Below are 23,533 nucleotides of genomic sequence, written 5' to 3' on the forward strand. Positions count from 1 at the left end.
CTGTGACCGTGACTGCTATGTATGTGATTAATCTTGTAAAACTTTGTGAACCCACAGTGATAGATCAGGGTGGCTGAGAAACATTAGATTTTGTTGTGTGTAAATTTAGAATGAACACCTTGTGTGTTGGAAATGACTCCTTGGCTATTCTAGAGAAGTCCCATCTGATTTGATCAAAATGTTAAAGGTTTAATGCAGAATTTGAGTTTCAGAACAAGTAAGTCAAATGAAAAACAGCTATTTAAAATTAAATAATTCAATATTTTTTTAAAGAATAGAAAGCTAGTTGTTAAATGCTGTTAAATATCTAGTGATTTTGTTTAGCTGTCCACCTTCACATGCTTCAGCATGTGCAGAGTATAGTTTAGAGAAAAACATAGAAATAGTACATGCATTTAAGTCCTGTCAGTATTTTCATGCAATTATTCTTGAAGTTAAGAAATAATTATTAAGCTCCAAAAGTATTTACCAGTTTATTTAGCTGGTGTTATATTAAACCATTTATTTTACACAGTATAAAGTTCCCATAGAGCCTAAAAGCTATGTGATAAACACAGAAGTTTTTGTCTAACACTCTGTGGATTGATGCTGTTTCAAAATATATAAAGCAATCTTTTTTTTGTTGTTTAAATACTTCTAGCTCTATATGGCTGAAAATTAAACTGCCTCAGAATTTTTTTCAGAAGCATCTACGTTTTTGGTTAAAAGATGACTTGAAACACAAGAGCTCTAACAAACTATAAAGATAAAAGGTGAGTTGATACCTAAGTTACTGCATACTAGCTATTATAAAGGATTTTAATTTCTAAACTTGGAGTAAAAAGGGGAGCATGTCACATTTCTTACTCCTGTGTGTCTGGATGGCAATTACAAGAAAGGAATGTGGATGGCTACATAACTTTTTGAAAGTAACACAAACCAATTTAATTTGATGGGTAGTAATAGGGTAGATTCCAGATTCTGTGAGAGAAGGTGGGAAACATGCTTTGTGTGTTTTTGTCGACATAACTTGAAACCGTGGGGATTTCATCTTTGTCCGACTTGTTGGAGCTGTCACCACGCAGACTAAAATGTTCAGGGCAATTTGTATTCCATGCATCTACCAGCTGCTCTGCTTGGTTTTCTCTCTCAATGGTGGTAAGAAAATCTTTTAAAACTTGCTTGAATATGTAGACTATTTCCCACGGTAAAACATCATTTTCTGCCAAAACTTCCCGAAATCTAGAAAAAAGCAAAAATCAAAATCTAATAATTGGCAGAGAAAACTTTTCTCTTTCCTCTCTGGTCATTTGGGGGTGGGGGAGGAGGAAATGACTTGAGTTCTAGTGTCATTTTTTCTTTGTTGCCACATTTCCCCACTCACCTCCCCCAGAAGATTGTAAGAGGAAAAGAGCTCTAACAATGCACTGGATGTGCTCCAGCTATTGTGGATTGAAAGCAGTTGTAATTGGGTAGGCTTTTTTTTTTTTATTTTTTTTTCTTTGGCCCATCTGGGTAACTTGATTTAAACTGACTTTGCCCTTAGGTGTATTCTGGGCTTTAAAAGGCAAATGGACTTGTTCTGTCGTTTCTGAGTCCCTTGAAAATGTACTTAAAATGCAGGCATAGGAGAATTTTTATTTATAAAATGCATGGAGGGATTTTTTTTTTATTTTTAATTTACACTGATTTTCAAGTTTTTAGGAGCTTTCTGGTATTGTAGACAGTAAGGCTGGATTTCTGCATAATAGTGCATTACATTAGTCCTTTTATTTGATTTTTATTTACTGGGTTGCTATTTAATAAATAGTAGGGATAAATAACAGGAAAAATGGGAAGTATTGAAAGGTCATATGAGATTTCCTTTGTTTGGATTAGACCAGGAAAATCCTGATTCAAAACTTCCTTCAAGTGCAGCATATTAAAGTGAAGATGTAATTTCTAAAACAACTGTAAAAATGCTCTCCATTTGGTGGTCATTGCTACTTTGGAAGAGCAGAGCCAAATACAAACTTTGGTTAGGTAGGGAAAATGTTACTTGTGATAGAGAGCTCGGAGTCAGGGAAATATGAAACAATTACCTGCTGAGAACAGTTCCTGTTTGGCAAGGCTGGATTTGAGAGCACAGAACTTCAAGCTGCCGTTGCTCAGTAGCTGGAATTGTTGCTTGAGGGTTTTGGTAGCCCTTGAGCCAGTTGTAATCCGTGCCAATTTTCTGGACTTTTTGTTCATTTTCGATCTCTTGCACTAACCTTTCACGCTCTTTCAGGTGCCATTTCAACTCCCTCAGCAGGGTTTTTGTAACTACTTCTGATCCAGGACATCTTGCGGATTTGTAGGAATCAGTTTTTGACCATTTCATCCAGCCAAAAAATGGCATTTTCAAGCTGGGGAGAGGAAGAATATTAATTTTGCTTGTGTCTGTCTAACTGGTTAATTCTTTTTACATGTAGACTTCCTTCTTACGAACTGAATGTTTGAATGAAACTTTATTAATTATTAGAATAGTTTGCTGTACAAAATCACCAGGCCATAATGAAATATGACAAGTCTCGCACCTTACAATGTTTCCTGTCTCTTTTCTTAGTTAACATACTCTGTGAAATTTACAGCATTTGAAAGTACATATCTCTCACCTTGGAAATACTTCATATTTTATCCATACTATACATGATTTAAAAAACAAAGATGGAGGAAACCCCTAAACCCTATCACGCAAGCTAACAAAAACCCCTCAAACCCCACAAAAAAACCCAACTAAAAAAGAATACTCCCTCCCAACAAAACACAAACTCCCAAACCTCAAAAATTTGAACTTACACATATATTTAAAAATGAAATTAATTAATTAGTAGTTAAGTGCTAGAACTCTGCTTGATCTGGTTTTAATTAATTAGTAGTTAAGTGCTAGAACTCTGCTTGATCTGGTTTTACAACTTATGTATCAATTTTTATTTTAAATATTTTAAATATTGTTCACTTAATCTGGACACATAAATCTGGTAGAATAGACTTCTAATTTGCACTTTGTAACAAATCATGCACACAAAAACATGCAAATTGGAATAAAATAATATAAATTACCTTTGCAGTTGTCTGTGAACAGTGTTGTTTCAGGTGAGTTTGCTTGAAGGTCTCTTATTCTAGCATATCCCGTTTGCAGGTTCTTAGTACTGCTGGAAGAAAACAAGGGTTTTTTTCTCTTTTTCCTATTTTCTTTTTTTTTTTTTTTTTCATTTACTCAAACTGTTCCCAGAAAAAATGACTTTTCGTACTGAATATGACAGTTTAAGTTTTTCTGCTTTTAAGGTTCTTTTTCATCCTCTGTACTGGAGAGAAGCAGTAATCCATTTAACCTAACATGGTCTCTGAAATACTTTCTACCAAGTCCATTAAGATCTCCTACCTTTGAATTGAGTTCTGCCGATGGCAGCAATTTGAAAAAAGATGGTAACAATTTCAAATGCTTGTTGCTAAATCCATCCAAATGTATTGTTGGTAGTGCGATGAATAATGATAGTCTGAAGCAACTACAGACGTGCTTGTAGCTAAAGTTAAGGCTGTCGTATGATGTGATGCTTGGCTGTGCATAGCTGTAGGTCACAGTTTAGAGCTGTATTTTTATGCCCGTAGAGTGCTAAAAATAACTATGTTGCTTTTATCATCAAACTAAACTTTCAGGCCATTGAGATGCTGGAAGACTTATCTCCCATTAGAGGGGGATCAGGCTGTTCTGCTGTCATTTTTAAACAGCTAAGAATAGTTTTTCTCTAGTAAAGATCATCTAAAGCTTTTGTTAAGTGAGTGTTGACAGAAAAGAGGTATTTGACAGTTGCTCAGGATTTTGTCGCTACATTAAATGTTTCTTCCAGATGAATTTCATCAATCTCATGGTTCTATACATTTACATTACTGTGCATAGCTCTTAGCATTTTTAATTAACATTTCAAATGTGTTTAAAGAAGCCAGACTGTAACACCTACAGTGTGCCATGAAAGACACTTTAATCTAATTAAAGGAATAGAATGATAAGGAGATGCAAATTGAGGTCAAACTGATCTAAAAAGCCCAGAATTGTAAGTCTTACCATAGACATTGCTTCTCTCTCGAGTGGCTGTCAGCTGCCGGCTCCCTGTTTCCTTGATGAATATTTTGAGCATATCCATTTTCAAGGTTCATTCTTGGGGATGGCACTGTGCACACTAAAGGTCGCTGAAGGAGCCATTTTCCATTCCAGTTATCCGGTCTCTTCCTATTAATCTAAACAGTAGCCATGGTTTAAGAAATGCTGCCTTTCTTCTTGCCCTTGTTCTAACGACTGTCTGTGCTCCTCTTAAGTATTTTTCATCCCTACTTTTCTCCCTCCAAGGGTGTGTTGAACAGTTGGGAGAACAAAGGTTCTCTAAATTTGTTCTAGATGTCATACAACATAAAGGATGACGTGTATGGCTGTTATTAAAGCTGATACTACTTATACATTGGAAAAATTCAAATGTCAGTATTAATCCTCTTCAACTGGAAGGTTTTCACATTGCATTGAATGTGGTACTATGAAAAAGGAAGGGAGCTAGGTTTATGATGACAGAACTGTCCTGACAGATTTTCAGAAAAAATTAAAATGCTCCTTGCCACCTCCTTTACAGCACAGTTAACATGTCACCACTTTTTTCCACTGTATCAATCTGCAAGTAAACTGCTGTACAGTGTAAAACCATTATAATGTCTTTGCAAATTAGAGATGCATACTGGAAAGTGTGCAAAGTAATTAAATGAGAAACCTACAGCTTTTATTTTTCAACCTAATTTTTGGTTGCATCATTGAAGATTCAAGGCAGGATCCTGAGGATCATGTCCATCTTTCCATTGGTAGGAGAGCATTGAAGCTGAAAATTTATATTGCTTCTCCTTTTGTATGCAGTTCAGGTGTGAGAGGAGATGGATGACTGCTAATGTGGGGCTGGCTGTGTAAACTGGACCTCAAAAGTAGAGCAGTAGTTTATGCAGTTTCTAGCCCATGGTTAATCCTGGAAACTTTTAAGAGTCAAAATTCTACCCAGCTGTCTCTAAGTGTACTTGTGGATCTGAAGTGCTGTGTCAGGGTGGAGATTTTGGCTTGACTTTGGCTGATAGTGGGTCTGTTCCCTGAAGGAAGGCACTGTGAAGTTTGTCTTTATTAGTAACTTAATTAATTATGTTTCAGTGGTCAACTCTGTGCATCCCCAGTCAGAACAAGGAGCATTCTTTGGTGTGTGTAGCAGAACAGCTCCTGTAGTAAGGTGCTGGCTATATTCTGTTACTTTATTTTACCCTGAATATAAATTATACACAGTTCTATTTACTACTTGATTTTCCAAGGTGTATTTAGGGAGTCTGGTATTAGTTCTTATTTGTCTGTGGAGAAAGGATTGTCAGTAGGGTTACTACCTGTCATGTTAAAAGAATTCCTCCTAAGGTAACATTTGCACCCACGGTGATGGGTGTGTTCTGGGTATGGTTTGTACTGAAGAGCTGCAACCAAACCCAGCACTCCTGGAAGAACCCTCGTTTTTGGAGTGGTTTTGTTCTGCCATGTGGGTGGTTTGGTGTGAAGGAGTGGAAGTATGGTTCATGGCTATAACTATTAACCTGAAAATATCTGGTACTCTAAATCTCATCTGTTTGGGGAATTTCTCTTTTGTCTCTTCCTGTTTGACATCACAAATGTGAGGGAGAACTTGAAAATTAAGATGTAACTTGGAAGTACTGCTTTTAAATTTGGTTGGTTTTTTGCTTTTTTTTTTTTTTTTTGACAAAGCCAGTTTGAGTAGAAGTTGGTGCTGAAGTGCAGTTTGTTCAAAACCGTCTCTATTTAACCAAATATTACACTGATGTGAGCATCCAGGCATGATAAATGATGAGAATGGTTGGAGAAGAAGCTTCTTATTCTTTTCCTTGGAAAATTTGATGGCATCTGTACCATGTGAGATGCTGTTGACTATTGTAGTTGAAAGAAGTACAAGCTCTCTCTATAAATGAGACTCAGTGTGACACTGAGCAATTCTTAGTAGACTGGAAGTGCTGATAGCAGATCATGAGCATTGCTACTTAGCTAACCTTTCAACACGTTGGGGTAGTGTTGCATGTTCCATAATTCTTCCCAGTATCTATTGATAATAATCATATACTGTGGTTTGTTGCCATCGATTTTGTGTGAAGGGCTGGTGATGGCTGGGGGTTAAAGCCCTGTAGACACCTAGAGCACCTCCCAGGCCCTTGCTGACCATTATTCCTCCTCAGGGGAATAGGGAATGATGGGTGGAACAGAAAAAAAAAAAAAAAAGAAACTTGGGTTCAAAGTAAAAGCTGTTTTAGGTGGAACAAGACGGAAAGAAAAGAAAGTGATGCAGAGGCAGCCCCACATCACCTGTCATGGGCAGACCAATCCCCAGCCAAGTTCTGAACAACAGATGGCAAACTGAACTGAAACCCCACTCTTCTCCCCTTTTGTTGCTGAGCATGACACTAAATGGCATCTCTTGTGTTGCCTTCCTGGTTGTGTCCCCTCCCAAACCCTTGTGCACCCACCAGCCTGTTTATGGGGAGCAGGGGAGGATGTAGTGTGAGAAACAGAAAGGTCCTGGGTGCTGTGCAAATGCTGTTCAGGAGGAACTAAAACATTTCTTTTGACAAGTACTGATTTAGTCACAATTTAAAACAGCACCATAGTGCTGCTTTGAAGAAAAGAACCCTATCCCAGCCAGGTTCAGAACAGTTACAAAGAAAGTTTACCAATGCTCCATCATCTGAGCAGAGAGAAATTCCATAAAATAATTTATCCACAGCTAGCAGGTTGCATGGTTGCCTTTCATTTATAAGTGCAGTGCTACTCTATGGGTTTAATCAACTTTGTAGTGTATTTTTCTTTTTATTTGACAGAATAACTCACTCTGGCTGTTTTGGGCAGCAGACAGATGGTGAATCTACCTCTGCTGGTCACTTCAGACAGAATTTGACTACTGCTTTTGTTTTTTTAACAATTATGAGCAAAATCTGCCATGAGCCTACTCAAGAGGCCTCTTTGTAAGACTCCTTGTTTGGTCTTTTGCTGTGACAGTGAGCAACAGAATAATTTTCTTTTAGCAGTGTTAACTGGCAGAAGTTTGTATAAGCTATCATTGCATCCTGGTGCTGAGATGAATAAAAACAGGACATGTTTGAAGCTGATTCCTTCCACTTGGACTGTCTGTAGCATTAATGTCTCTAGTGCTGATGACACATCGCTAACAGGCAGGGGAGTTACAGGCATCAATTTGAAATTGAGGCAATCCTGCTTTTAATAGTAATCTTCAAGAGCATTCTTCTAAATTCAGAGCAGTCTCTTACTTGCAGTTTATTTTTCTCAGAGATTTGTTTAATCTGGATTTTACCAAGTGGGTAACCAAATGCAGGAAGAGAAGCTCATCAGCAGCTCATCTCCTAGAAGAGTCCAGTTCTTTGAAGCCCAGCAGTTCATCCCACTGACATAAAATCCCAGGGCAGAAGACAGTAAATTGGAGGATTTGGGCTGTTTTATCCTGGCATTTATGCTTTTTATGTTTCTTGGATTTTAGCTGTGGATAAGGTGCAGAGCTATTAGTTTGACATATGTGAAGTATTTCTGAATTACTGAGTTTCCATAGTCTATCCAAATCCAAATATTAGCATTTGAGTTTTTCAGGATTTTACAAAGTTGTTTTAGTGTTCTCCCACCCTCTTTGCCCCTCCTCTCCATCTAGTTAAGGTTTTAAAACAGGCAATCTGAATTACACCTGAGGAAGAGCAGTGCAAGCCTTTTAAAATGCTTAAATATGAGGACTTTATCACCAAATCTAGCAAATTACATTTCAGAACAGCTCTCTTACTGGAAAAAAAAAGCATGCACCTAACTGATTCTTAGCTTCTTGAAGTAATATGTACTGACTTTGCGATATCTGTATTTTAGTTTTTAATATGTTACATTTATTCTGAATTCTATTAATAGTCTATTTTGCAGCTGAAGTGTGGATTTTGAATGACAGTACATAATGTCATTGAAGTTAGTGTATTTCTACAGGTAGAACTAATCTTTTGTATAGAAAGCCAGTTTCCAGTTGAAAGTAATTTTTAGTATGTCCTTCAGTAAAGCCAGTGGAAGGTTATTTACTGTCATGGCAAATGTTCAGTTATGTAAAGTGTCACATTACTTTAGTTTCAGAAGAGAAGCTTTGAAACAGTCTGCTGTATATATCTTACTAAAATTGTAAAGCAAAATATTGCTCTGTGTATTATGAGGCTAAGTGTTTTTCTCAAATGGTTTCCTCCTCCCCAGAGATCTGTAAATAGGTGAATAGTTTGTGTGCGTGACGGAAGCCATGACTTGGGGCAGTCCTTCTCTTGTGATCTGTGAAATGGGTGACACTAGCTTTATGTTCAGCTTCCAGTCCCATGTGCACAGGATTTTTTGTGTTAAATGAGGCAGAACATAAATAAGCAGAAAGTACATCTATAAGAATTTTTAAAAACTCAATTGCAGGAGGATTCGTTTCATTTTTGTCTCTGAGGTGGACATGTTCTAGAAGTTACATGGCCTTGAATAGAAGCTTCTACCTCAAAATTAAGTGGTTAATAGAAATTTTTTTGAAGTTGGATAAGCAAGCATCTTAATCCTTGGAAGTTCATTGCATGCTTGGATATTTTCTTTATACAGTCAGGTATGCTGCATAAGCAATTTTTAAAAAAAATTCAGGGAATAAGACTGCATGTGTCTTAGTTTAATAAAACCTTTTTTAAGCATTTCTACTAGAAGTGTTAACTATGTTCAGTGTAGGCAATGGCATCACAGTTAATGTATGTCATTGGAAAGGGCCAAACAAACTACCTGCCAGTTACGGTGAGATTGGGCAATTCTATTTTTGGCAGCTAAGTGTATGCAGAAATATTTTAGTTATTATTTCAAGTGCTCAAATACAAATATTTACTCAGTATACTTTGTTATGGTGCCTTGTTGACTTATTAGAGGTCATTATATAGCTTGAAAAAAGACCTTTCTCTAGCTTGATTTGTGTAACGAAAGGCACCCTCAGTCTATTTGAAAGCATTTACAATTTAATGTGTCAACAATTTTGGTGTTAAATTCTGTTTTCCTTCTATTAATTCCCCTGAAGTGGCAGCTGTATTTAATTTTATGTGTAAAAATACCTTGTTTCAATCAATTGCTCAAAATTAGTTTGACTGGGCATATGTTCCAGCACCACTCAGATTTCAGGGAAATGTTACAGTAGTTAAACCACATAATAAAGAATGAAGAAAGAATCCTGTTAACGCTGCCTTATGAGTTAATTCTTTTCCAAGAAGAGGCGTGTACTTCTTTGCCTTGATGGAAGGGGTCCTGCTGACCACTGCTTGTCAGGCTCGAAGTCCTGTCTGCTACTTCTGAGAGTTTCTGAAATAGGTAGGTCTTGAAATGTACACACCTACGTGGGTAAATCTGAGGATGTAGCAGGACTTACTTGTTGAGTGAAGTCTGATTGATTGTGTTCTCAGTGCTTTATAATTCTGTCTGCCTTTTTCCACTTGGCTGAACAGAATGTCACATATTTGCAGGTTCTGCCGTAGAAATCTGGCTGCTTTTGAGGATGAAACATACCCTTGATATGAATAAGATCAAGTTCACCTATTTTTTAATATGAGGGGCAAGGAAAAAAACCCAGAATATTTAAAATCTCCTACATTTCCTTCAGTTGGTGATTTCAAATTTCAGTGATTGTGTTAGTCACAAAAATGCTTTTACTGCTTCTTAATTTGGTGGAGTTTTGCCTGGTTTGGATGTGCAGTTGAAAAGTCTGGACTCTGGAAATCATGAGGAATATATATTATAACATGGCAGGTGTACCAGAGATGGGTTTTGACTGTCAGGAGGAATAGAAATGGGGAAGAAATAACTGGTGTATGGGGCAGACAGGCATAAGTAGAATCCAGAAAAGTCTCTTCATTTGCATTGCTGTTTTCTGGCCTGGAATGGATTTGAATTTCTGAATCTTGTTCTTCTTCTGCTGTCAGCAAATTTTGCTGAAAATCATTAGATTTCCACCTAAGGGAAATTTCTTTGTTTATCCAGGTATATAGGATGATACCTCCCACTAATGGTCTGTTAATGATTACTTGGAAGGACTGTATCATTCTCGTGATTTTGGAGAGCTCCAGGAGGCCTTATAGTAATTTTTTTCCATTTTGCTTAAAACCCCCCATTATTCTGTAAGCTCTTAATTTTATTAGTGCAGAAAAGTACAGCATTAAAACATCCATAAACGATATAGAGCAACTTATTTGTTCATTTCATATTCCCATATGTAATTTTCCAGTTGCATATGATTTTCCTCAAGACTGGAGCCTGATTTGGTACGTCAAGTGCAAAATGTTTATTCCTAATGACTGGCTATTAAATATCTTGTTTATTCATTGTGTAGCCTGAGGTTCATTTACTGCATGCTGTTTTCTGAAGACAGAAAACCTAATTCTTGAAATAAAATATTCAGCTGTCCAAACAAACAAAAAAAAAAAAAAAATAATCTTTTCTCGCAAATGACTGAGGTCATGCTGTCCTCATTTTCCTCAAGCTGTACAGGCAGAGATTGAAAGCTCACACATACATATGTATACATAAACATTTCTGAGAGCCTGGTCTGAAATGCTTAAGACTCTTAAAATTCCAAGTGATATAATTAATAAGTTTGTTTATATATTGAGTTATTACTGTTCCTTCTCTGTTCCTTAACTGATTTTAGCTACTGCTTAGGTACTGATGCATCTGCAAGGTCTTAACTGGCAGCAAGGAGCCCAGTCCTGCCTTTCCCAGCCTTAGCCCCTCAGTGGGAGTTTGCTGTTGGTGATTTGCTTGCTGTTGCTCCAGGCTCTGACAGTCAAGCAGTACCTGCTCCTCTGTGACAGCGCTGACTGCTTGCCCTGGATGGCTCATTTTCTCATGGAGAACCTAAGGACAAGTTGCATTTACTGCATAACCGGGTTTTCTTTTCAGAATATGTGTGTCCAGCGTACTCATTGAGGCTTCAGGTTTATGGAAGTGAAAAAATAATTGGTTATATCAATAAAAATCTGTGTGGTATGTGCATACAATGCTGCCCAAGTGAGATTTTTCAGCCAAGCTTCATTATGGTATTTTCAGCTACTGAATACTTGACATCATGGAATTTTTGGGCTTTATTTGTGTTTAATATACACTCAGTGGAATAACCTACATTGCAAGCAGTCAGACATCCTGTGTATGAATATTTCTACATATTTTTACGGATTCAGACCTTTTGAGGAGTGTTTTAGAAGGGTTTGAGTGATGGAAGTTGGATGTAGGCAGCTGTTGCTCATATAGCCATTTTGCAGATGGGTGCAGTCCTTATTTCCATTAAGAAATACTTGAAGTCTGGGGGAAATTGCTGTAGCTCTATGCCTAAAATATTGTTAAAATTGGATCAGCAGCTCTCTCCTAGTTTGTTGGCAGCAGTAGGTGATAAATACTTGCTGTCCTGTTATGAACTGGGCGGAGTGAATGGTCTGTAGCAGAGTCAAGCTGGCACAGAGTTTGCCTTGGCAGAGAAGGTGAGTGCTCAGTGGCATCAAAATCTTGGGAATTTCCCTCTGTTGAGGGCTGTGTGATGTAGTGCCGTGTTTAAAATCTCATGTAGTTTTCAGTGTCACTGTTTCTTGGGTCAGCGTTGCCTGTTTTTTGGGCCAAGCAATAAACACTTCCACAGCACTGTCCTTTCATAAAACTTAGGAACAGGTCAGCTGTGCCTTCATGAATTGCTGCATAGGTAAGGCTTGCACAGGGCCCAGAATTGAAGTTAATGTGCAAAACTGTAGTTTTAACCTTTAGTTTCTATTTTACTTCAAATAAAAAATCACTTTTGATGTTTTCAAAACTTTGCTGTGTTTAAGTTCATCTGTGATTTAATAACCATGCAATCATTCTTCACCTGCTACTTTATTCTCTAGTGAATTTCATGTGAATTTTTTTACACTGTTTCTGTAGAAGAGACTTCTAAAAATATCATTTCATTACATTTATGTAGTGATCAACATTTCTTGTGTGTAATAGATTTCCATAAAATTCAATGAGCAGGTGATTATGTTAATTTTTTTCCCTGACTGCCGTAATTTCTTGGCCTACCGTCTTAAGAGCAGTGAGATGTTTGTTTCCTCCTGTCCACTTCCCCTGTCTCCAGGGAATCATGCAAGAATTACATGCACTTTCCTAATTGTATGTGTCAAGAATTGAAGAAGCAGAGCTATTTCATCTTTGTTCAGAAGAAATTGTAGTGTTTCATCAGAAGAGAAATTCCTAGGTATTGAAGCCTTACAGGATGGTATTTTGGGAGCTCAGCCTTCTTGGGTCTAAACAAAAAGATGTAATGTGGCATTTTCCTCTGGCTGGTATCTAAATGCAGAGACTCTTTTTTTTTTCTGAAGTTTGGTCATGGAAGTAGTAGCATGATGTGGAGAACTTCCTGTATAATGCTGTTATTTCCAGAGATCCCAAAGACTTGTGTTAGGAAGCATTTATGGATTTATCATTTCTTTCCTCTTCAGACTACCTATCTCAGAGAACATTGGAACTGAACATGCTAAAAAATACAGACAAACAGAAGAACAAGAGCTGAATGTAGCTGGAAATGGTCAGCTTGTCTATAAACCAGGTAAAAAAAGAAATAAAACTATTTAGTTCCTATTATAAACTCAGATGTACCTGTCCTTTTTCTCCCTGTTGTCTTTACACTATCTCCCTCTCTAAATTGAATGTAGTTTTTTGTTTATTGATGTGTGTGGATTAGTTTGTTATAGATAAAGCGTGGTATTAAAAAGTCAACTCCTTATTTTCTGCAAACTATAATGTATAATGCTGTTGCATTGGTAAGTGTTCACACATTTGGCTTGTTGTATCGATAAATGTAGATACAGGATTAAAATGAATCTGCAAGGACAAGATACCATTCATTAGATTCGTGCCTTTGTTCTGTTTTCCCATTTTTTATTCAGATTTCTCTGTGTACTTGATTGTTGCTTTGAGCTGCCTTTAGAGAGAAATTCGATTGCACTTCTTTCCTAGGAGCTCTGGTAAAAGCCCTGTGAGGCTGACTCACTTGTCAGGACAGCTCAGCTTCAAACGCTTACTGTGCTTCTTAATTTCCAGATTTGTTAATGTAGCTGATTTCCTGAGGAAAGGACATTTATGTTTTATCTGTTCTGTGTGTCATTCTCTTAATACTTTCTCTATGCCTTTGCTGGCATACCAAAATATGACAAATTGAGAAATTTTATAGAAATTGGTGTCTTTCAGTGCATCTGCAAATTCTCTGGCCTCTGGAACTCAGGCTGATGAAGCCACTTGTGGGATTTGTCGTCAGCTGAGATGCAGTAGGGGCAGTTGGCCAGTTCACCATGTGCAGTGCACATTGTCTTCTGTCCTAACCACAGAATACTGTCTCTTGTTCCCTTGATGTTACATAAAGTTTGTGGGAGAGGAAGTATTAAAAGGTAGAAATGGGGGAATAAAGAGTCTGGAAGGATCTTCCAGTGTTGTCATTCAGGAATGACATTTTCCTAGTTCTTCGTGTGCTTTACTAGCAAAGGAGAGACAGCTACAAGTTGAGGAAGATTAAGCTCTGTAGATTCATTTCTGTAGATTACTTTCTTTAATTATACAGTGGTGTTGATTAATGCAAGGATGTACCGCAGCTCATTCAGTGTCTTTTACCTACTAAATCAGAATATTGTATAAAATAGAGTAGCAACTTTAGCAGCACTGTTGGTCTGCATGACTTTGAATGGGACTGATTCTTTCTGTGAAAGAAACAGGATTATAACTTAGGCTTTTTATGAAATATTTCTGTGTAGTCATCCTGGTACTTTATTTTATAAATACCTATTTTCTCTTGGTCTATCCTAAAGTATTTGTCCTTGAAATTTTACCTTCTAATATTTACTCTTGCCTTCCAGTTGTAACTTACTGAAGCAGCATCTAGTTAGCAAACAACCATAAAACATTACTAAAGGATTGACATATTACATAATCCGTTATTATTAATGCATTAGATATTTTCCTCAGTTTCTTGCCCTCCCTTCCTTCCCCCTGTTCTGTTCTTTGTCTGTCTCATTGTCTGGAGTCTCAGTTGCTTCAGGAGCTGTTCTGTGCAGTGTTGATGCCTGCCTGCTCTCATCAGTGCTCTGCTGCCAGCAGTGTGTGATCCCGTGGCAGACTCCAAGCAAACTGAGCAAACTGGATAGTGACAGGACTGGAACATTCCTACGGCATTCTGAGGCTGAGCTGCCAAATCCCACCTAGATGTAGAATAACATGAAAGCTTCAGAAAATCCTTCTTCTTACTGCCCTTAACTTTGACTTACAGACAGACACAGAAATACTGTGTTAGGATAGTAGAATAAAAAAAGCTCAGTAAGTGAGCATAAGAATTGTACTGTTAATTTTATAGCTTATAAATGTGTATGTTGTTCTACATTTCAGACTGCTTTAATGTAGTATGCTCACCATTCAGAGTTTAAGAGCTTAGAGATGTATTTGTAACTATCAGCTATACTGATCTGAAAGTTTGTTTTCCTCAAGAACATGGGAACTGTCATAAATGATGAAGGACTTATCTAGGCCAGGACCTGTGAGTTGAGCTGTATTGAATACAAATGTAGTCAAGAAATAACCTTCACAACATGGAAATGAGAAACTGATTTTTTCTGAAGGTTCTGAATTGGTACCCCTTTTGTAGTTTCTTTCTCTGAGTTGCTGTTCTGACTATAGGCAATATTTTCTGTGCAAATTGATAGCCTGTTTTAAATCTTGCAGTTGCTGAAACTGCTTGTGTTTGTACTGCTTATGCCTTGTTATTTGATGAAGTTCTATTGAGTTTAAATCTTGTGCTTTCCAATTTCTTTGAAAGAGCATATGCTTTTACTGAGATGACAAACAGAAATGCCTGATCTGCTTCTGTGTTGGGGAAACAGATCATCAGGGAACTGCATTTAGAATTCTGGCTTCTGCAGAGCATGGTAGAAATGATACTGCTGTGCAAAGGAACTTGAAGTGATTAAATAAAAGTAGAAGAAAATTCTTTTTCATAACTGTTATGAACGAGTAACAAAGCGAGTAGAGCATTAGCAGTTCTTCCCTGCCCCACCAGGCTTGTTTCACATTTGGTGCTGGTTCTTCCAGGCTTCACACACTTTTCATTCAGTGAGGTCACGGGGTGTTGTGCAGAAGGATGCCTTCCAGAGTTGGGTGTAGGGGACACTTATCACTTTACTTATCTTGTAGAAAATATTTTTTTCTAAATTTGGGGAATTCTGAACTGTACAGACTAGAGCTTTTGACTTCAGAAAGCTTCTAAAATCCTTATTTTCATGAAGCTTTGTGGATGGCAGCTTTTTTTTTTTTTTTCCCCTCTGTCTTCATGATTTTCACACCTATAAATTGTTACCTTTTGGAGGTCTTCCAGATCCCACCTGAAGCAATTTCTTTCAGAGAAGAAGAAATTTAAACATTGTTTCTGATATATAATAAGCCAAATGTTACGTACCTTATATATTGTGAATTCAGAATGGATCCATGCCAGGAAAATTAATCGTAGCACAGATCCTCACCCAGAATACTTTTGTGTATAAGATACGTGCAAGGTGAAGAGGACTGCAGTAAAGAAGTCTTCCCCAGACAAGTGTTTTCTTAGGAATTCTCTGAATTAAGCTTATCAAGGATCAGTCAGCAGCACCTTTGTGTACTTGGTGTTTGAGGTAGCACCATGTTTGGGAAATCCTTTTGCTTTTTGGCTCAAGAAGCCGATTGTTACCTATTGCTTTCCTTTCCTATGAGCTTCCTTGCAAACTGTAATCACTTTGTGTGTAGCTCAGCAGAAGAATGATCAGTGATTTAATAAGCATCTCATTTGATTCATCTAACCAGTACTTTCAAGTATATTTCGTTTTAAGCATCTCATTTTAATTGCTTAGTGGCAGGATAGCAAGATAACACCTGTACAAACTCTTCTCCCAGATCTGGTGAGTATAAAAATCTAATCTTAGGTTAAAGGATCTCTTCAAATTCAATTCACGAAACGGGTGCCAGAGGGAGTACATCTGCTGTATGGGCTGTAATAACTGAGATACTGAAAAATTGCTCTTTCCATGGGCACTGTACTGTTTTAGTCATTGTCATCTTTACAGGACTTGCATAATAATTGAAAGAGAAGTGAGCTGGCAAATTAATCTTTCCCATAACCGAGGTTTCTCTTTCTTTTTTGCACCAACTCTGAATAGAGAAATTAATTATTCTGGACTGGCATTAATGCTTCTTATACACTGAAATATTTTGCTTGTCCTTAACCAGCGAACCATGGGGGGCAGTTGCCTGCTTCCTCAATTTACTGTTTTCAGGTTGGAAGCATTCTGCATTCTGTGCCGGAATCCAAGGTCCAAGTTAGAGCACGATGCCTGACACAGGTGTGCGCAGGTTGGATCAGTTGTCCCTGTCCTAATAATACTTTTCAGAAAGTAAAAGCAATTGAAAAAGCAAAAGTTCATGCCTCTCTTGCTGATAATTCTGTAGACCTGTAGCTGATTTTTTAGGTGTATTGGCAGGAATGACCAGTTTTTCTGAAGACTTGTTATCATTGGGGGATTTATTGCATATTGGATATGAAAAATAATAAAGAAAAACCCCAAGCAAACTCAAAACATTTAAAGGTAATTACGCTGTTTGGTATAGAGTCCCCAACTGAATGGTTATTTAAATCAGTAGAATAACCTTTCATTGAGGTGAGCACATTGAACTGTTCTCTTCTGCAGCGGGTCTTCATGGTTCAGAACAACTTTCATGTTTAAAAAATAAAGATGAAGGTCTTTTAAGATGGTTGTTCAATTTCCCCATCTCAGTTTTGTTTTGTTTTTTACTAAGGATCTTAATAGATTTCAGATGGAGTTTATCCTCACTTTGTTAGGATGGGGTATTTCCAGTGCTGCTTGGGTCGTGTCAAGTTTCCAGTTTGCTGAGGCCCAAAACTGTTCTGTCTCTGCAGACAGAAGTCTCACAGTTGTCATGTTATTGGTTCCTCAGGCAAACAAAATAATGTTTCTTTCAGTTTAAGCACAGAAGACATGTCTTGAAGAGAAAAAACCCAAAACTTAGAGTGTTCAGTACTTGCAGCATCTGCTAAATGGTTGTATGGCTGTCACTTCTTAAATTCTGTTTGGTGATTGTGGCTAACATTGGATCACCATTTTCTTCTCTTATAGTTTTTTTTCCTAGACACCTGTGCTTAGGAGAGAGTAAGGTGTTGCTGTCCTGGAAATGTTACATAAAAAGCAGTATTAAAAAAAGTTATGTTTTATTAGTGAAAAAAATGATACATAGAAAATTAAATTGTTTTTCAGCAGGTATATGAATACTGGTAGCTGTTTCTTTGCTTCTGGTTTGTTTCTTGGTGTTTTTTAATAAAATTCTTAATTGAATTTCACGTTAAAGATTTCTTACTAATACACTGGGGTTTCTACTGCATTACAGAGGGTTATTACATGAATCCTACCTTTCGAATTGTTTGTGCCTCCCTCCTTATTTATTTTTAATATATATATTAAAAATTGCTTTCTTCTTCTAACATTTTAACTTTTCAAAATTGCAGTTGTTTCTTTGAAAACCTGATAGAGGTGGGAAGGTGATGTTGCTTTAGCAGGAATCTGCTGCTACTGGGATCTGTTCCCTAGCACCTTGAGTTTTCTTCCAGCATTGGTCAAATCACACACAGCTATGGATGTCTCAGTTGTGACATGTTTGTGCCAGAGGGAAGCCAGGCAGCCTTCGTGCAGTGCTGCTGTGGCAGAATGCTATATATATATATATGCATTTTCCTGGGGAATATATTTAGAACCTTGACCAAAAGTATTTTAGAAAGGACAGTTAATGTTTCAAAGGGGTGCTGCTACCAAGTTCTGGTTTTGTTTGTGTTTAGTGGTGCTAAGTAGATCCTTGTGCAGTGATCACCTTTCACCGTTGCGTTACAGAGTCCAGGTAAATGAATTTCTTCTGCTGCAGAATGTGGCTTTAGGAGAACTGGTTTTTAGTGCCTTATGAAACTGTCATAGTGAGTTGTCCAGCTTTTGGGGTTTTTTTTTAGTGTTAGAATAACTTAATTTATGTTCTTTGACATTTGGAGACAATTCAGGGCCATGGAACACGCTGAGGTATGGCACAGAGCTAAGATGCTGTTCTGCGTGCTTCTGCTTCACTACTGTGTGAGATTGTTACACTTTCCAAAGAAAGGGAGCTGTAACTGCAGCCAAGTATTTAGGATGTAGCCTTTATTTTAAAGTAATTATTGCCTTTGTAGAAAGATTAATAGAATTCTGTCTCACTACTCTATTTCTTAAAGAAAAAATGACATAAAAAGAAGTACAGGGTTTTATTGTCAGTATCTAAGTACCCATTTTGCCATAATACCTGGTGAAACCCATTTGAGATGGAAAGCATTTATATTTTTGATTTCATTATGCAGTGGGTATTTTAGTGTTTGTTTAATTGTAACTTGCAAAATTATTGTTTACCACAGTCTTGTCCAAGTTTTCCCCTTCTGCACCTCCAGACCTGTTCTTTTGTTTTGCGTGGTCACTGACTGCAGACCTCTGAGCAGAAACTTAGGCTGGCACTGAAAGATTTTTGTTCTATACTACCCAGAGCTAATGGAGACTTAACTTCTGCCAAGAGACTGCAGAGTGTAGTATCGTCACTGAAAGGTCATCATGGTGCTTAGCAGATTTTAATGGTCAAGTGGTAGAAATATAATGGTATTCATATCAAATTACAGGTTATTTTGTACTGTGAATCTAGTAGATTTTAAGGGAAACAACATGGGTACATGAAAAAGGCATAGTTTTTTCATTATTGTAAAAAATTCTTGGGTATACAGGTAAAATTGGCAGTTGTAACACAAACGGCAAAAATCCACTTTTTTAAATTAAGAGACAAACATACAGAGTTTGTATAGAGGATATACATCCTTTCCACTGATGTTGGTTTAAAAATAGAAGCTATGTTTTTCAGAGTTGCTTCCAGTAAAACAGCAGTTGCATAAATACAGAAAATCTCTTTAGTCTACTAATATTTAAAAAAATATTTATTTTATTAATACTTAAAGTATGTGGTTCCCATTTTAGAGAAGTTAGGCTTCCAAATACTGTCATCATAATCTCCTGCTGGTCTTTTCCTTTCTCTTTTGAAATGTTACTCTTGTTTATTTTTATGCCTAGGTACTTCATTGTCTCAGTGTGAACCAAGTGATTCAATTTCTGTACCAATAAGTAAGTGTAAACATTTGGATATGCCTACAGCCAAACACAGGGAAAAGGTAATGTCAGTTTACTTTCTCTCATGGAATAAAGCTGAAAATAATGTTTTGTTGTGGCTTTTGGGTGGGGTTTTTTTTTGTTAGTTTGTTTCTGTTGTTTTTTGTAAGGTAATTTCTGTTCCTGTTTTAAACACAGTACAAAACTTCCACGTTTTTTACAAAACCATTGCATAAAATGTCTTAGAGGAGGAAACGTTGCTGTTACACTTTATAGGTATTAATGTAAAATATATACATGGGTGTGTGCCCATACTCTTTTCTGTGATCTTCTAATGCACTGTAGGACTCCAGTTATCTCTGATAGAAAAGATGGCACAGTGTTTTAAAGAAACTTTCTTTCTGGCTTGGAAGCTGTTGATATTTCAAATCTGTTTGAAACCTGTTTCAAGTTCCTTTGTGTACTTACGAGTTTACTTGAAAAATTATTTCAGATAGTGTCTCTCATACAAAACAACTCAGTTGTGGTTGTGGAAGGAGCAACTGGCAGTGGAAAGAGCACCCAGATTCCCCAGTATATTTTGGATTATTGCATGAGCCGGTCTCTGCCCTGCAACATTGCTGTGACCCAGCCTCGGAAAATCAGCGCCAGCAGCCTTGCCAGGTGGATTAGCAAGGAAAGGTCATGGAGGCTTGGTGGAGTTGTAGGATACCAGGTATGGGGAAATCCAAATTGTATTTAAAAATGCATTAAAAAGTACTGTATATTATTCCTTGATTACTTTTAAGCATATCTAGCATACTGAAGATATGTTAGAGAGTCTGCTTTTAAAGTAGAATTGCTGGTTTTTATCTGTCTCCTGCTAAATGTTTGTAATTAAATCAGCTTGTAAATTTGAACACTATAAACCCTGCTGGGACTCCAAGAGAAAATATATGTCTGCATCAGACAAGTCTACATTATTAATCACTGAAATTGTTGCAGGAGAACTATGTTCTGTCATTTTTCCTTTCAGCTCCTTAAGTAATATACTACCTGTTTGATTTGACTACATTTCCTTGCCAGCTCTGTTAGAACTTTAATGCATTTATGACCAGGTTTTTTGGTAAACAATCTGTTGTTCTTTTTTAACATGTGAAAAATTCAAACTAATTTTTCCTCTTAAATCTGTCTCCTTCTGTTGCTTTGTTCTACTCAGCTTCAAGCTCAGTTCTGTCCCTCTGTTTAAACTTTGTCACATTCCTCTTTTGACACAGGTCCTGGTGCTCTGATCAGCTCCTTGTCAGTACCCCACTAAGCTGCTGTGGTGGTGGTTTCATTGTTGGTTAGGCCACAGCTGTGTTTGGTTGAGCTGCTCTGGTTCCTCAGGCCAGTGGGTTCCCACTGGTGTTGACCCTGGGAGGGATGTTCATGGAGAATTGTCTGTTTCTGGAGTCCTTTGCTCTGAGCAAAATTTGCTGGGCTCTTTTTCCCCTCTGCTTCATTCTATTTCTTGTTGTTTCTTCCTTTCTTTCTTCCACTTAGAGTGATATGTGTGTGTTTTCTAGCATGCATTTAGAGGTTTCTGTTTCTTCATAGGTTTACAGCTTCAGATTGCTTCCTAATATGCTACATGTGGTGCCATTTATGTGTGTTAGGTGTTCTTTGTTACCCTTAAATCTAATTTTGTACAGTTTTCAGGTCTGGAGGGGTTTGATTTTTAACTGAGAGTGACAGATGTTCATAGCATGGACTCTTACATGTCAGGCTTCTGGTTCATCTGTTACCTGTTTTCTTCCGTGCCACATCATAAACATGACAGCAATAACCAAAACACAGTGTTATCAGCATTATTCTCATACTAAATCCCAAAAACACAGCAGTGTACCAGCTACTAAGAAGAAATGTCCCAGCCAAAACCAAGACAGTTATGTATGGTGTTTCTTTCAAAGTAGTTTATATGTAAAGCCTTTGTGATTTTTGATACTTTAAATTAACCAGTTATTAAGCTGCTAAATTGATTCATTAGGCTAGTGAGTCTCAAAGACTTAGAATGATACTGTGCTTCCAGACTGTCTTCAGGACAGTGTATGTGGATGTGCTGTGCTTGTTTCACCAGCACTTGTGTGAGCTGAGCAAAAACAGAGGGAAATGGTGGAGTGCACATGTGTCTGCTCTGGGCTGATTTAAAGCTGCACATGGTGGTCACAGCTCTACCTGCCTGGGTGGGCTGCACCTGAGATACCTAAAGGTACACAAGTCTGTTAGGTTTTACAACCCAGAATGAAACAGATTTTTGATTTCTTGCTCTCAGGAGTAAGTTGCCTGGTCTTGGTGATAACTTAACTTAAACCTCTTTCCTTTCTTGTCCTGTAAGCAAACTACATTTTGGCAAAATCTTTTTCTTGCTCTTTATATCAGAGGAAAGGATGTTGTATGCATATACCTTTAGAAGTCTTCGAAGAATTCTTAGTCTAAGGTCCCCAGCAAGGCATTTTGTTACTTGATAAAACTTCGGAGTTTTACATTTTTTGGGAATTTCTCCCAAAGAAAAACCAGTTAATTGGTTCTGGTGAGAGCACTTGTGTATGGAGACTTGTACAAGTTGGAGTAAATAATTTTGGTGGGTTTACACTGTGTTTGATTTCGGAGTTCTTTCATATGCATGCTTCTGTAACTACAATAAATATGTTTCCAGCTAGTATGTATTTTTCTTACTGTTATTAGTTAAGTTTAGAGAACGTTTCGACAAAGGAGACAAGGTTGCTGTACATGACAACTGGAGTTCTTCTTCAGAAAATCGTTTCTGCCAAGAGCCTAACTCCGTTCACACACATTTTCATTGATGAAGTAAGTTGCTGGAAGTAAGTTTAATTTTCATCTTAATGAAACCTTCTCTTTTGTCTCTTGCCATGCAAGAGAAGAGAAGTGCAGACATCTACTTTTAAAGGTATTTTATATAAGTTGTCTAAGGTAACACTTGCTGAAATAGGCTTGTTAACGTTCCTTTGAGCAACTAGTTGAGAATTTAGAGTGTGGGGAGGGTTTTTGGGAGTCCTTAATTTTTAATATAGGTGCCTTGGAATGTTTTTTGAAATCCATCATGTGGAATTCAAGAACCTGTCCAGCTAGGCCCGTCAGGAGGAGGCAGCTACTTTTCACTCACTTGGATATTAACAAGTCTTTATTCTTCAGGGGTGTCCTGAAAAATATCTCTGTGAAAGTTCTGTCTCCTGGTTGTGGGTACAGTTCACTCATGAGGATTCATTATTGTTGCTGTCACTTCACTAAGAGGCTAAAGAAAATACACTTGTAATTTGGATATTTTTACATGTGTATATGCTTCTTTTATGTAGTAGGCAATATTTGGCATTTAATCCTAGTCAGATGTGAAATTGTGCTGTCACAAATCATGAATGTAAATCTCATGTAGGACGTACGACATCTTGGGATGTAGTGATACAGAAGAGGGCTTAGGGGTTTGGGGTTTTTGGTTTGGTTTTTTTGGAGGGTGTTTGGTTGGTTGGTTTTTGGGTTGGGTTTTTTTTTGTGTTTTGTTTTAGCTTGAATTTTTTATAAGCGCCATTTTTAATTTTTATCCTGTTACTGGCATTGTAGCTGAGAGCTACTTTAATTCTTGGATATTTGAGGATCAGGGAGGCAGTAGTTTGTGTACCATTAGGCTATTACAGTAACAAGGCTGTCATGACTGCACTTGAAATGGTACACTGGAAACCTGGAAAAGATTGAGGAAGTAGTTAGATTTTTGTATAAGGAAAATTTAATACTTTATTCAAACAGAAAAAGAACAAAAAACCCCCAAAGCTTAAGGAATTGTATCAGTGACTTTCATGGAAAAGATTTGAGCACTCCAGTGTATTAGCAGAGTGTTGGAAACCATAACATTTGCTTTAGTAAGGAAATTCAGGTTAAATGTAGATTCAAAAGCTGAACCATAGAAGATGCACACAGAAAGTGTTATTGCTCCTTTAGTTTTAAGATTTATTCATTACATATGAAAATGAATGAGTTAAGTTTTCTGGCCCCTTACACCGGAGAATGGGTTTACTCAGAGGTTTTCCTAACTTTGGTTTCTTGGGTGCTGTAATTTGAACTGATGTTACTGGCTTGTAGCACTTCCTTCAGCAGCATCCCCTCTGTCAAGACTGTGTTTTTTGCTTCCCCAGCCAGGGTTCTGGTCCCTCTTCATGCCCATATGCCCTCTTTTTCC

At 37.4% G+C, this 23,533-nt stretch overlaps 2 protein-coding genes across 3 annotated transcripts in view; one reads left to right on the forward strand and one right to left on the reverse strand.

The window, feature by feature from the left end:
- The window catches only part of TDRD9 (tudor domain containing 9), a 69,000-nt gene that overhangs the window by 4,798 nt on the left and 40,669 nt on the right, over positions 1-23,533 (forward strand). Inside the window, exons 2-5 of the mRNA XM_041476158.1 lie at positions 12,577-12,683; positions 19,288-19,385; positions 19,817-20,038; positions 22,030-22,152. Coding sequence (XP_041332092.1) covers positions 12,577-12,683; positions 19,288-19,385; positions 19,817-20,038; positions 22,030-22,152 — 550 coding nt within the window. The remainder of the gene's footprint in view (positions 1-12,576; positions 12,684-19,287; positions 19,386-19,816; positions 20,039-22,029; positions 22,153-23,533) is intronic.
- On the reverse strand, positions 241-3,532 carry RD3L (RD3 like). Of its 2 annotated transcripts, none has more exons than XM_041476406.1 (4): positions 3,386-3,532; positions 3,064-3,152; positions 2,061-2,366; positions 241-1,221 (listed from the first exon to the last, which is right to left on the reverse strand). In XM_041476406.1, exons 3-4 carry the CDS (start codon positions 2,357-2,359, stop codon positions 924-926), a joined length of 597 nt encoding a protein of 198 aa, XP_041332340.1. In that variant the 5' UTR covers positions 2,360-2,366; positions 3,064-3,152; positions 3,386-3,532; the 3' UTR covers positions 241-923. The 2 variants fall into 2 exon arrangements, with proteins under 2 accessions (XP_041332340.1, XP_041332339.1); XM_041476405.1 differs by having other exon boundaries at positions 3,064-3,155.

Source organism: Pyrgilauda ruficollis, unplaced genomic scaffold (genome assembly GCF_017590135.1).
Source record: "Pyrgilauda ruficollis isolate IOZ18807 unplaced genomic scaffold, ASM1759013v1 scaffold38, whole genome shotgun sequence".
In the NCBI taxonomy this organism is placed as follows: domain Eukaryota; kingdom Metazoa; phylum Chordata; class Aves; order Passeriformes; family Passeridae; genus Pyrgilauda; species Pyrgilauda ruficollis.